The sequence below is a fragment of the Pieris rapae genome, chromosome 11 (genome assembly GCF_905147795.1).
Source record: "Pieris rapae chromosome 11, ilPieRapa1.1, whole genome shotgun sequence".
NCBI classification, from domain to species: Eukaryota; Metazoa; Arthropoda; class Insecta; order Lepidoptera; family Pieridae; genus Pieris; species Pieris rapae.
The window spans coordinates 1,046,178-1,060,970 of record NC_059519.1 but is presented as its reverse complement, the minus strand read 5'-3'; the positions used below and the strand labels follow the sequence as shown (position 1 = coordinate 1,060,970).

The following is a 14,793-nucleotide window of genomic DNA, read 5'->3' as shown; positions in this document are numbered from 1 at the left end:
CTCTTACTTGTTGACATTTTACGCTTCATGTCCTCGGTACCACCGGTATTTTGCAACAAGTTGGACACATCATGTATTGTACACATAGATGGATTGTAGTCAACAAGATGGTTCCCGGTGCAGTGTGAAAAGACAAATGAGATTATGCGCTATGGATGCGTATGGATAAAGTGCCAAATAGCTATGCAACACATAAATTATTCGAAAGATAAAAGTTCCAAATAAGATACTTCACATTTCATGACGTATAGCGCTATCTGACAGTCGTGAAACGCAAAAATACTGTTTATCCTACAAATAAGTAACAAATAGCTTATTTGTAACTTATCCGGACATTGTGAAACAGGCCCTTAGCCATAAAATCTATCAAGGAATACCAACAAACTAATAGTTTTATTACAAACAGTACTAACGTACATACGCTGCTGATGTCGAATCTGTTTTCATTCTGCAGAAGAGGGCTATTCGTGCAATCTATAATTTAAAATGTAGGGAATCTCTCAGAGATAAATTCAAGGAAATTAATATACTTACCTTTCCCTCGCAATATATTTATGAAAATATTATGTTTGTATACAAAAATAGTGATAAATATACTAGATTAGAACATACGCACAATGTCAATACTCGGAACAAACGCAGGCTGCAATTTCCCCGTACTAGACTATGTAAAGTTAGTAATTCTTTTTGGGAAAAGGGATACTCTTCTTTAATAAAATCCCAGAGGCTCTTTTATCTCTGCCTTTTAATAAATTTAAGAAATGTATTTAAAGAAAAGCTGTGTAAAAAGACTTACTATAAAGTTATTGATTATCTAGTTGATAAAAGGGCCTGGGACTAGTGCTGGGCAGGCTACCTCTAATTAATTTGATATATTTGTTTTAAATATTGTTTGATGATTTGCTTTTTTAAAAGAGTACTGAGAGTTTTTTACGCCGACTTTTTCTCTCGGCCTACACCCTCTGTCTTCTTTGCCGATGAGTAGGGATGCCTACAAGTTCGAATTGATTGACGTGGAATAAGTGATACCTAGATGATCTTATGTTCCAAAATAAACGTATTTTATTTAACTTAACCTAATTCTACTAACCTAATTCTTAAACGTCCCTGCACTGTCTGCTTAGTTGTCCCATGTATGGGGTCGCGAGGCACGAGGGGGGGGGAGAAAACTGGAATCTCATTAACGGAAGACCAGCTCCCACAGTTCGTGTCCCGCGGCGACCTGCGGACATGCCTGGAAGAGTTTTGCAACAAGATCGTGCAAAGTGTCCGCAGACAGAACAGGGGCTGTAACACCCCTGCGACACTGACGGATGGCTCGGTGTCGCGTTCGGACGCGGCGTGCTGTTTCCACACTGGAAACTGTTAAACTAAGTGTAATGAGCTAAAACATGTATAAGATAATTAGACATTAAGTATTTAAATTATATTTTACTACAATTTTTTTGAAATAAAAATTACACAATCACGCGTTTCAATCTAGATCGAACTTCCACGGCCCGGGGAAAACTTCGCCCGGGGTGTAAAAAAAAAAAAAAAAAATGTATAACGAATACTTAAACCTACAAATATTTGTGTAAAAACTTTATTTAACTAGGTACGTTTTTTTTAAATAATTTGTTACTTAAAAGATTTATTACTTTTTTTTTTCATTCTCTTAATTGGTATCAAAAAATTAAAAGCAAAATACTAGGAAAATACAGTAACTTACTTTTCAAAATAAAATAAGTGTTTTTTCAGCAAAATATATATAATATAATAATATATAATATATATAATATCGTAGATATTTAAGGTGCCGATATTTTGCTGAAATATCTACGATATTTAAGGTGCCTTGAGATTCCAGTCTTGGGACGCCCTGTATGTCGTTGGCTTTTTTTGTAGACATTATGAAGCTTCTTCAACTCTGATCTTTAAATGTTCCTAAGAAAATTCAACAGTTATACCCAGATTTCTTTGCAAGTCTTCTGGCTGGTAAAAATTATTAAAATCAGTTCAGTATGCTAACTAGCCTTCTATATTGTATTAGTAAAGATACAAAACAAATTAAATGTAATTATAGTTAATGGGATTATAAAATAATTATATATAAAATAATAAACACACGAAAATCATAAGAATCTCTTTATTGTGATATAAGCGTTATACACACGTATGGGTATTAAAACTGCCAATAATTACTTACAATACTGTACATTTTTACATTTAAACTAAAATATCAAATTCGAGTTATATCTATATAAAAATAAACATTCAAACTTAGGCAGGTACATAAAGAGGCACCGATAAACTAACAGTGGAAGGCGAAACGCGGCCGCATTTTTCCGTACAATATCTTTAAAGACAAGCTAATCTATAAACCCGATATACAAATTAATAACGAACGATATATTTTGTTTACAGGCAAGCTAATCTCTTGTTCCGTTAGATCAATAACAAACAAGATTTTTAGATCGGAGACATGCTTATCTATTGTTCCGTTAGACCAATCACAAACGAACAAGATCTTTAGACCAGAGACAAGCTTCTCTATGTTCCGTTAAAGAATGATATATTTAATCCAGAGACAAGCAAACCTCTTATTTGGCTAGACCAAACGTAAACAAAACAGATTTTTAGACCGGAGAGAAGCTTATCTATAGTTCCGTTAGACCACTTAAAAACGAATGATATATTTAGTCAAGAGACAAACAAATCTCTTGTTCCATTAGACCAAGACCGTTAAACAAACGAACAAGATCTTAAGACCAGAAACAAGCTAATCTATTGCTCCGTTAGACCTCTCAATTACATTATTATTAGCCTTCTTAGCAAATTGCCATAACTTTCATTAGCTATACATCAATTATGAACATGTTTTAGTATTAAAATAATCTCAAAAATACAATACTTCAATATATTATATTCTTTAAAATAAGTGTCGTATTGGAAGGCATAATATAAATTATTGTCTATACTAAAGATACATGTTCCACCTGACTGGCTGTTTTTTCTGCGCGTCAATTTGTTAGCTTTACAAAAAGACGTAGTCCGAATATTAAACAAATTTCAATAAATCTAATATTTTTATATTTAAAATAGTTCATGCACTTGCCTGTTATTTGTTACAGTTTCATTACTTTATACTGTCTTAATACGAGACAAAAATCCAGGAAGATACAAGAACCTTTTAACAAAAATTCTTAGCGAATTGCCACAACTTAAACTTTTTTAGTATTAAAATAATCTCAAAAAATACAATACTTCAATACATATTCTTTAAAATAATTGTCGTATTTGTAGGCATAATATCATTTCTAATGTCTTTACCGAAGAAACATTTTTATTTCGACTACGTACCACTCCTATAAATCAGCTATTGAGTGTCATACGTAAGTTAAACTTTAGCACTGAAACTATACTCAGAATATCACGTATACCTGCTCCGAAGTTAGTCACGAGTAAAGAAATGCGAGGTATAAGTCGGGGTGTTGTATAACTTTTCCAATATAATCAGCTGCGCCGAAGTAGATTTTCTCTTATTAAAAGTGCATTTTCTCTCGCCATGTATGGGCAAAAAACGTACGATGTAGTTTCATTAACATTTTTCAAACTAAATTTGCTTTCTATTCATTGTTACGTAATCCGTTAGAGTAATCACAAACGAACAAAATCTTAAGACTAGAACCAAGCTAATGTATTGTTCCGTTAGACCAATCACAAACTAACGAGACTCGCCGGCCGCGGCGTTTTAAAGTCTCACTTCCAATTACATTGAATACTTTTGGAGGCAAGGTAAGTTTTTAACATAGCTTTACCACGATTTGACCTACCCTCGAATTTAAATAATTACCCTCAATAGTTGTGTCAAAATAAGATTCATTAATTTTTAAATAGTTCGTTTTTTGTTAATAACCAAACAGAAAGTATTTGAAGCACCACATAGTAGCTTGAAGAACATGAGAAAACATCGGCATTAGTAAGAAACATATATAAACACTACAAAGACAGGATAAATGAAAACGGAAGTCAAACATAAAAGTTAGTATAAATATAAAAATAGCTATGAGAACACACAAAAATGTTATTTCCTACGCGTCGTTTATTCACAATTTTTTTTTTCAAGTACCAAGACGATCGAACTATACGTTGATAGAACTACTGTGACATACTATTAATTAAAAAAAATACCAGATCATTTCGGTTTGGAGGGGCAAGGCGGCGCAGGTCGATGCGGTCTGGGCGTCGGTTCGTACACTTCGTCGTACAAGCACGCGTTCGTATACGTAGGCGCGTAGTACCGACTCTCGATTTCACTATACACGTTATCGCCCACTTCGTCGTAACCCCGTCGAGACGTAGACGCCCCGTACCCATACCCCAAATCATTCTGATACTTAAAAGCCGAATAATTCTTGGAATTCTCCAGCTGTTCGCTGAAATTCCTCAATTTCTCGCTCTCATCATTCGGCACGTATATGTTCTTCTCGTAATTTGCGCTCTGATTATTCGACTTCGAGTAATAATCAAAGGTCTCCAACGCAAACTCCGGGTTAATATCGAAGTTATTGTACACAGGAAAATCGTCAGACGTAGAGGGACCGCTGTTTTGAAGATTCGTGTTTTTCGATCTGAGATTCAGGGAGTCCGATATTCTATCGTCTAATGAGATTTGGGCCAAGGAATTTGTCACACTTAAATCCGAATTGGGATTTGTATGAGTGGATACGGCGTTATTATAACTTAGATTGGGATAGGTATGAGATTCTTGAGTATCATTTATATCATAATTCGGTCGAGTATCGTAAGGTCTGGATATTGAGAATTGTGACGTGTCGAATGGGTCGTTTCGTATAGATGTACTAGGCGTGGAAAAATTGAGATTGTCTAATGATTTAGCACCAAATAGATTCGGTTGGGTTTGGACATTGGATGAATAGGTGGGAAGGCTTTCTATACTTTGCTGACCCCAGTCCGCTTCTTGTCCTGCAAAATAAAATATACTTAATATTAGGTTTAAGACTATTATGTTTTTTTCGATAATGAAAACCTGTTAAGTAAACATGTGACTAAATATGTGAGGTGTGTTGAGGTAGCTTTAGCACATTTAATCCTTGAGGTCGTAGGTTCAATCCCCAACTGTGCACTGACTTTCTCTCTTTATTTGTAAATGCAAATATCGTGAGGAAACCGGCATGTCTTACCTAATATCAACATCTATCAGACACAGAAGAAAAAAACAAATTAACACTAAATAGATAGTGGAGTAGATAATAATAAAATAAGTTTAATTGCATTATGATCCGTATTTTCGCTAGAATTTGTCGAAATTAAAGCGTGAATCGCGAGCCACTTTGAGTGTCCACAGTATTTCTTATCAGATAAGCACATTACACTTTTAATTTGTTTAATAAATTAATTTAATATTTTAGTTACCTGAAGTTCGTTAACAGGAACCCTGAAACGTCATTGGAAAATATAAAAAACTGCGAAAGAAACTTACCAACTTCAGGTACATCAATGGGTTCGTCGAGTAACGAGAGATTCTGATTGGCTGATTTAGTGGCGCCACCTGTCACCGGCGGAAGGTCTAAGTCAATGAGGAGGTCTTCCTTCACTATAAAATAGCATATATATATTTATACATATACATATGTATATATCTTTCAGAGTTATCATTTAGATTGTAATTTTACTAAATAATGATGAAAGTTAATGTTACAGTTAGAGTGGTAATAAATAAGTCAAAACCGTTTATAATAATAATAATTTATTACAAGAATATGACACAGAAATGTGTAAGTTTGTTCAAATGTCCCCTTTTCTAAAAATCTTGTTCCATCTCAGGGCTGTCTGAAGGAAACCTCTTTTTATCGATAAAGCTGGTCAGCTTTGTCTTTGTCTCATAACTTATGTAACCTGTTTATTTATCATGCTTTCGTGGTAACTAAGTGTATATAAATAAAAAAATCTTGGCCAGATCCGGGCGACAACTAAAGAAAAATCCAGAAATTTGTCGACAAAGACTGAAAGAAATGTACATTAAACTGAATATAACCTCCTTTTTTGAAGTTACCTTGACTCAGGCTCTTCGCCTGGTTGTCTCTGGCTGCCCTCGCATTCCTTTCATTCTGCAATGTCCTGTCATTCGTAAGTTTATTATAGTTGAAGTGTTTGCTAGCGTTGTTCCCGGCTCGTGTTGTCGTCGGTTGAGTCGATTCTATCGTTCTGCGCTTGCGAAGGATCACAGATTCATCTGCCGTCACTGGTGGAGTGTTGGTAGAATCTGTACATGTTTAAAAGCACTGTTTACAGTATTCCACCGTTTCTTTTTATCATATTTTTTTTAAGTAGTATTAATAAATTCTTTTTTTTAATTTTGCAGTTTTTTAATTTTATTCTTTTGTTTTTCTTTTAAACGTAACTTTGTCTTTTAATGCTTGTTTTCTGTTTTTTTATATATGGTTTGTTAATCTGTGTAATCTGTTTTGGCTTTGTGTGTTGTGTTGTGTATTTTGTATAATAATATGTATTAAGTAAGCTGTTAGATTACTTATAATTAAATAAATAATTTGATACGAATATTTGTGTTTCATTAAAAAAAATAAAAATTCGTAACATTATTTTAACGTTCGAACGATTTTTATTAGATTTTATGACAATTTCGTGAACTGTTCCTAAATTATACGATAAATATTAGTTTCGACTCTCCAAATCTGCCCACTGTACGATATGTGTCAGAGCTTATATTGTGTTCCAAATACGGCCACGAAGCACTATACTAATCCATCTATTATGTATCTATACAAAGACCTAACGTCATTTTTTATCTTACGTATCTGAGCGAAACAAAAATGAAACACTTATTTAACGAATTTATATTAATTGTATAAGAAAGTTTAATATAAATTATCAGGCCTTCCCAACTAGCGAGTAGTGGGTCGGGCTAGATACCGCTGGATCGACAGAGTGGAAGAGGTCCTGCTGCAGCGGAACGGCAATTGGCGGGAGGTGGCACTGATCACTGAATGCTGTAAGATTTTAATTTCGGAGGCCAAGACACTTTTGCGTCGCAGACCTATGTAACAGTATAAGATTCTAATTGGCATTATTTGAGCAAATAATTTGACATCCACTCATTTGGACCACGGATGTCAAATACCTGTCGAAATGTAATGTGTTCGCATTTTTCAAAGTCGAATTTAAAATATGAGTCCAGATCAATAAATAATACATCATACGTACTTGTACATATATATTCAAGTTCACAACTCATTATGTACAAGTAACACGTACAACAAGACCTTGATTAGCACGCTGTAGAGAAATATCACCTGTTTCATAATATTAGCACAGCTTATGTAGTATTTAGCAGTATTGGCCTAGTAGTTTCAGGATGCGATTATAATCCTTGAGGTCATAGGTTCGACACCCGGCTGTGCCAACTTTCTTTCTATGTGCGCATTAAATTCACTCGTAAGGTGAAGAAAAACATCGATCCAAAAAGTCGACGACGTGTGTCAGGCACAGAAGGCTAATCAACTTATTGCCTATTAGATTGACGAAATATATACAGAAATCTGAGGACTGGACCTAAAAAGGTTGTTGTCACTGATTTTTTTATATTATTATTTACGAATATTAATTTTCAAAATAAAATTATCTGACATTCTTAAGCAGTGATTAATAGGGTTTTCCATAGAAATAATCATTGCTTAAACTCTACCTTTATTTATTTAAATAGATTAGTCAACGTAGACACTCCCACATTACTTTTTAAATAAAATAAATAATTGCTCATTTATTTAGATTTTTATTATCGTAAGTTTTTAAAAAGGGTTTAATTGTGCAAGAAACTACAGAAATATGTATTTAAATCCAATATTCAAGACAAGTTCAAGTTGAGTAATAAAATATTTTTTAAATGGCTTCGATATGATATAAGACAAATCTTTGTTTTTCATTTATGTTATTATTTTTAATTACTAAAGACATCATGTGGATCGTGTGTAATAGTTGCACCTGGCCAAACATTGTGTAAAAAAAAACTTGACGATGGAAGAGTGGCAGAGAGTTTATTGCCAGTTCTCCTCCGTTCCTACGCCCTTGATTTGAGAACTGACTTTGATTTGTAAATGTAAAATTAGAAGCATTTCAGATATATTTCATTTTTGACGTACATAAGTGTACATTGTGTTACTTATATGAGACGCCAAATATCTCCTTTTTAGTTAGGAATTCCAAATACAATTTTACAGCTATTTACTCGTGCATTTGTTTTTCAAAATGTATGTTTCTGTTTCCCGTTTTTTTCTTTGTCGTATTTATATAATGGAAAACATGAAATACCGCCTAATTACACGTACAAGTTCCTCCGTGGATGGCGTGATATAATAATGTGTATGGCCTATTATATTACTGTAGGATCTGATCGTAGAATTATAAAAAATCCCGACTAGTTAAGTATTAGTTAGGTGTGTGTGATCTGTGTGTGTGTATCGTATGTATGTGCATAACTTACTTCGTCTGCTCGGCGACAATGTTTGAGCTTTCTTGACAGCTTGGACATTCTTATTCCTCGATACTGTTACGATTGTACTGAAAAAATATACTCAAACTATGTACTTAAAAGCATTTTGAGAAATAAACTGATTTATGTACAATAGGTAACGAGAGATGCATCAAAGCCTGTCAGAAGGTAACACGAAAATACGAGAGTAAATATATAATTTGACAGAATATATTGATTCTAATTTGAGTTAAACATTTTATAGATTACAAACTTGAGAAATATACTATATTTTGCGTTGCGTGCTTCATATTATTATTGATTCTGTTAATATTTGTAATATGACAACTGATAGTTATAAAAAACCAGTCCAAGCTATTAAAGACAAGGTGTAAAACAGCGAGCTTATCAAAAGCAAAATCAAAATGTTTAATTCAAAATAAAATTACTGACCAACCAATAAGCAAAACAAAAATGACGTCATCAAATTCACTTCCGCAACTTTGGGCGCAACCTAACCTTTTGTAAATATTATTTATCAGCTTTTCGTTTAACATTAAAAGTACGGATACAAGAAATCATTATGGTACGATACGATTACGATAAGGAAAAATAAATAAGGTGTGCAAGACTAAAGATATGTAGCAGTCAGGTTTTTTAAATAATACATTGTTTATTTGTATTGACAACAATTGTTTAACTGTTCGTATTGCCATGATATTTAATATGACATAAACCAATTCCTTCTTTATTTTTTTTTATAAATATTTAAATTTTATATACTATATTATTTACCTAGGAAATAATCCAATTTCTAGTGTTCGCTGATTCTGCCCCTTCCACCAATGCAACTCGATACGTTTATCAATCAGAATAATGGCGTCGCCTGCCTCTATTGACATCTGACCTTGCTTTCTGTAGCTGTAACAATGTATACTCAAATAGAGGCTAAAGGGAAGCTATAATATCTTTTTTTCTACGAGTTATTATATGTATGAAACTCAAACTCAAAAATATCTTCATTCGTATAGGTAAAAAACAAATTTAATTAATCGTAAATTTACATTTACCATCAGTTCGCAAGTCAAGGGCGTAAAGCGAGTAAGGAGAACTGGCAAGAAACTTTCCGCCACTCTTTTCAATCGCCAAATTTTTAATACAAATTGTTTAAACTGGAGCAAATCAATACCAAGGATTAGTACTATTAGTAGTAGTATCATTTAAGTATTCGTCACATTTATAAAAGGCTTCAATAATTAATTTACTTTAAACGATTATTGGCCTAGTGGCTTCCACGTGCGAGTCAATCCTGAGGTCATAGGTTCGGTTCTCTTGCAAAAATCGTCTATGTGCGTATTCAACACTCGTACGATGAAGGAAAATATCATGAGGGAAATGGCATTAAAGGAGAAAAGGCGAATCTAAAAATCCATAAAGAATAACTCACCTTAAATCAGCAAGAGCAGTTTCGAATTTATTCACATCCATATACTGTAATATACCGGAGAATGTCGGTCGTTCTTTTGGGTTTAGGTCCCAGCACTGCATCATCAACATGTAGACGTCAGGTGGGCAGGCCACGGGAGCCGATAAACGCTGTCCTTCGCGCATTATCAGACGCAATATCTCCGAACCATTTAGCCCTATTAAAAAAAGACTATTATATATACAATAAATATATATTCATATTTTTTTCATTATTTTTTGTTACTACGTAGGTTATGAAAATTGTAAATACTACAAATAGGCATACAAGACAAAAAATGATATACATATATTATATATGTATATAGTCAAAATCGTTTAGAACAACATACTGGTTATACCAAAATCAAAGGTCCCAGCTGAATTGATTGTATTAGGTACTTTAAAACATCTATTCGTTATAACATATTTTGACTGCTACTGGATTATTATTTATGCCTTCTATGTATGTATCCACTAGTTTTCCGCGGGCACTGAGAAAACCTGTGCCGGCAGTACTTGCAAGCTTTAGCACATTTTAATTGAAGTTGTTAATAAAAACCAAATATATTCATGTAGGTAACACAGATGAACGTCAAAAAATACAGAAAAAGAGGTAATAACTTAGAAATCATATACACGAATTTGCTGATACTGAATATGTAGGTGTGCCGGGGGACCTTGATTGGAACAAGTGATTTCCACTGCAAGAGTTGCGTATAAGTTTTTTTTTTTTAATTTTGTGTAATGTATTGAAATAAGTAAACAAACCGTCAAACTTTTACTAGAATTATTTTTTAAATAAAAATGTTTTCATTTATTAAAACAATGCATTATGTGTAAGAATTTTTAAAGAAAAAAATACTCTCCTATAACAAACTCATTAACTTAATTTCAGCACATTTATTTGTTTTTTGAAACATATTTTAGATTTTTTTTTAAATGCTTACTCCATCTTCTGCCAATTAAAAAAAATGGCACGATGTGATTCATTCGGTTACTGGCGAGGACGACGAAGGCAGACGTTTTACCAAAAAAATAGTGCGTGAATACAAAGTACACACATCAGAAGTGAAACTTCTTTGTAAATTAATTATTACAAAAGTAAAAGTCCCAATAAAGAATCATGTTACAGTATATGATCGCTCCATGTATGTGTTTATCTATATTCACAATGTTTACACACTGTATACGTGTGATAAATAAAAAATGCGTTTACGGCACAAGACGCGTTATACGATAGAATTGCTATCTAAACCATATACATATAACCAATACATTGTTCAATAGCCTGTATTTTTTCACTTCAAAACATTTTCAGTGTTAAGTAATGTTAAAGAGTGGCGGAGAGTTCATTGCCAGTTCTCTTCCGTTCTACGCCCTTGATTTCAGAACTGGCAATAGTAAAGTAAAATTAACTAGTGGTAAATATAAAATTAGAAGCATTTAAATACATTACATTTCTTTTTTTGACGTTCATAAGAGTACATTCTGTTACCAACATGAATAAATGATTTTGAATTTGAATTCGAAAACATCCTGGAGTCTTGGATGAGCATGCAGAGGCATCCGTCTCATAAAACTAGGACAGTTCAGGAATGGGTACTAAGCTTCGAAGGACGAGCGTTGGTAGGCTTCCGTATATCAGATTTGACAGACAGACAGACATATCATTTATTACAAACAAAAACACACACACATAACCACATAAAATAACAATAATCAAAGAAAAAAATCCCATTTTCCCTTCGATTCATTTCAAATCTGTAATGCGTGTGTGCTGTGGCTGTAATTGCCCTGGACCAGCATACAAGGAGCAGAATGTTCCACAAATGTATATAACCATTGGTAATATAAACCATATATGCTTTAGAAATCATGAACGGTCCCACGATCTATTAACGTCTATTGTTGTACAAAAAATATACGTCTAATAACATGCTTTCCATTTAGCTTATGGAAATTTCTTTTTACATTGATGTTGACTGAAGATATTATATTTTCAAAAATCTTTCAAAAAAAATTAATTAAATATTATAACATCACACTACAGAATGAATTAAATTGAGAATATTTTTTATTGGCATTTGATTTTAATAATTTTCATTTAATATTTAGATTGTTGAAGCTTTAACACTACCAAATGCGGGTAAAACTACAAGTGCTGTAGGCCATGTAGTATTTTTATATTAATTCTTACCTATCCAAGGTTCATCCCCAAAAGTATACATTTCCCACAATGCAACCGCAAACATCCAAACATCCGATGCATGTGAGAATTGTCGCGACCTCAAGGACTCTGGCGCACACCAGGGAAATGGCACACGCCGTCTCTCACTCATCACATAACAATCATCTGCGTCTGGCAATGCTCTCATCAAACCAAAATCACCTATTTTAACCTACAATAAATGTACATAACTTAGGAAACAGTTAATAAATGAGTTTAAATACATAGCACTATAATCACAGCTCTGATAGATATTTTGTGGCTATCCTTGCAATTAACAGTAACATTCAAAAGAACATTGTGAGAAGTACTTTAGATCCTTTAGACAAAATCAACATATCAGGCTTAAGCCGGTTCCATGTATTAAAATAATTAAGGGATAGATAGATTAAATCTAAGACCACATAATAAAGCCGTAATATGAATTTAAAGCATGAAATCTAGAACATGGATCAAACATAAGATTATAAACATATTTCAGATATGAAGTTTGAAGAGTTGAAACTTTTGAGATCGGAGCCTTCTTTTCTGATTAAGTCCAAACAACTTATAGGCTTTAATGTAATTCATAAGTAGTTCAAAGCATATTCTATTTGAAAGAGAATATTTATAAGGAAAATTTTAATAATTGTATGTAGGGACTCCGTTTCCGCACTTAGACTCTCAATAGGTCCGTTGTGCGTGATTTAATAATCCTAACTATGCCTAATTAAAGTAATAACATTGACACTTACCAGATCTAAACTAGACAATAAAATATTTCTACATGCAAGATCTCTGTGTAGAAATCTGCTTTTCTCCAAATAAGCCATGCCAGCTGCAACTTGTCCCGACCATTTTGATATGTAGTTCAACGACACTTTTCCATTTTGAGCTCTAATATAATCAAGCAAAGCACCCATTGTTGCTAATTCACAGACCATCATCAATGGATGGAAGACTACACCGTGTAACTTTATGAGATTAGGGTGTTTTAAGCTGTGCATAGCCTCTACTTCTCTTCTAAAGTCATCATATATTCCAGGCTGTGTAAATGCATCTGCCTTTAAGACTTTAACTGCTACAGCTATGGTTTGATTTAGTTCCGAGACTTTCCATTCACCTCTGCGTACTACCCCAAATGATCCTTTTCCTAACTCATTGTGTAATCTGTAGAAAAAGTATTTATGAAATAATATAATCGCCGTGACTCATTTAGTCAAGTCCAGCTTCGTCAATACATTATTCTTTAGGTTCAAGGCTCAATTTTACATAATATGTATTTCAAGGCTCATGGCTGATACTGTTGTACTAAAACCAGTAAAACAGGTGCACTATGTATTTACTCATATTCCATTGTTATAATTGGCTTTATATTGAAACTAAAATTTCACTATTATTTGAAGAAAAGAAATATTGAAAACTTTTAAGCATATAATAGTAAAATGAGTCAGTTTAACATTCATCGAATTTATGTTACATCTATGTTTGACCTTGAATTTGATGGAGAGATAAATCTTAAAAGCCTTTTTCTATGAATTCACAACTTACACAATATCTTTTTCTAATATAATGCATGTAGTTCTAGCTTCAGTCTGTGGTTGAGGTCTTAATATATTCTCTGTCTTTTCTTTTGAAACTGAACCTGAAGAGCCAAAGAGTTTATTCCAAAATTTCCTGTTCCATAATTGCAATTTCTTTTTTCGTACAGCATCTAGTAGTCGACGAATACCAGGTTTGCTTATACCAATTCGTTCTAAATCTTCAGTGTGGACATAATCAAAATGTGCAAGCCTAGTGATCTGAAACAAGTCATTTCATATAGAAAAGCTGTTAACCAAGAATAAATATTGAGAGGTGTGATGAGGAGCAATTTCATTGTTCATTTCACATCAAATATTAAAATGTAGCAACTGAATTTTAAATTAACATAAGGAAACACTGAATTTTACATACAACACAACACTGGTGAGAATCTAGGCTATAAACACTCCTGTTGAATTAAGAAGATGTAATATCTTAGTCAATATTATCACCATTACCTTTAAAACAAAATGTAACTCAAGCAGAGAAATAATTTTTAATATTTAACGAATACGTTAATTAAACCGAAAAAAAAATCATTGGTATTGTATCACTTACTTGTAGTTGATCGCGGATGGGTAAATAAAATTGTTCGAGTTGTACATTTTGTAAAATTTCACATAACCAATCAGTTCCGGAATCCATTTTTATACCATAAACATTTCTTGTTTCGTAAATATCTCTTTTTATGGAAGCATAATAAACAGGATACACAAGGTCTGGGAATAAATTTATAGGAAAATTATAATGCCAATCCAACTGTACTTGGATTTGACATGTTTTATTTACTATCAATACGCAACACAAACAAACTTAAGATAAAATTTATCTTAGTAACGTAAAACGTTTATCAATTCAGAAACGAACAAACCACTTTAAACCGTAGCATCAACTTTTCTTTGCACAAAAAATGCTTGTTTTTTTTACATACGAACTTCGATGCAAAAATGACAATGACATCATTAATCATGGATTGACAGTTGACAGTATGTTTCGGAAAGGTTATTTTATTCTACGAGTATGTATTCTAATTTTATACGTCTTC

At 33.0% G+C, this 14,793-nt stretch overlaps 1 protein-coding gene across 2 annotated transcripts; it reads right to left on the bottom strand.

Moving 5' to 3' along the window:
• Positions 1–2,112: 2,112 nt before the first annotated feature.
• Positions 2,113–14,686, bottom strand: LOC110995575 (activated CDC42 kinase 1). Of its 2 annotated transcripts, XM_022262789.2 has the most exons (11): positions 14,620–14,686; positions 14,307–14,467; positions 13,716–13,966; positions 12,920–13,334; positions 12,156–12,357; positions 9,939–10,134; positions 9,287–9,412; positions 8,504–8,580; positions 6,059–6,268; positions 5,486–5,599; positions 2,113–4,968 (listed from the first exon to the last, which is right to left on the bottom strand). In XM_022262789.2, the coding sequence occupies exons 2-11, from the start codon at positions 14,391–14,393 to the stop codon at positions 4,178–4,180; spliced, it is 2,469 nt and encodes an 822-aa protein (XP_022118481.2). In that variant the 5' UTR covers positions 14,394–14,467; positions 14,620–14,686; the 3' UTR covers positions 2,113–4,177. The 2 variants fall into 2 exon arrangements, with proteins under 2 accessions (XP_022118481.2, XP_022118480.2); XM_022262788.2 differs by having other exon boundaries at positions 14,307–14,670.
• Positions 14,687–14,793: the final 107 nt, after the last annotated feature.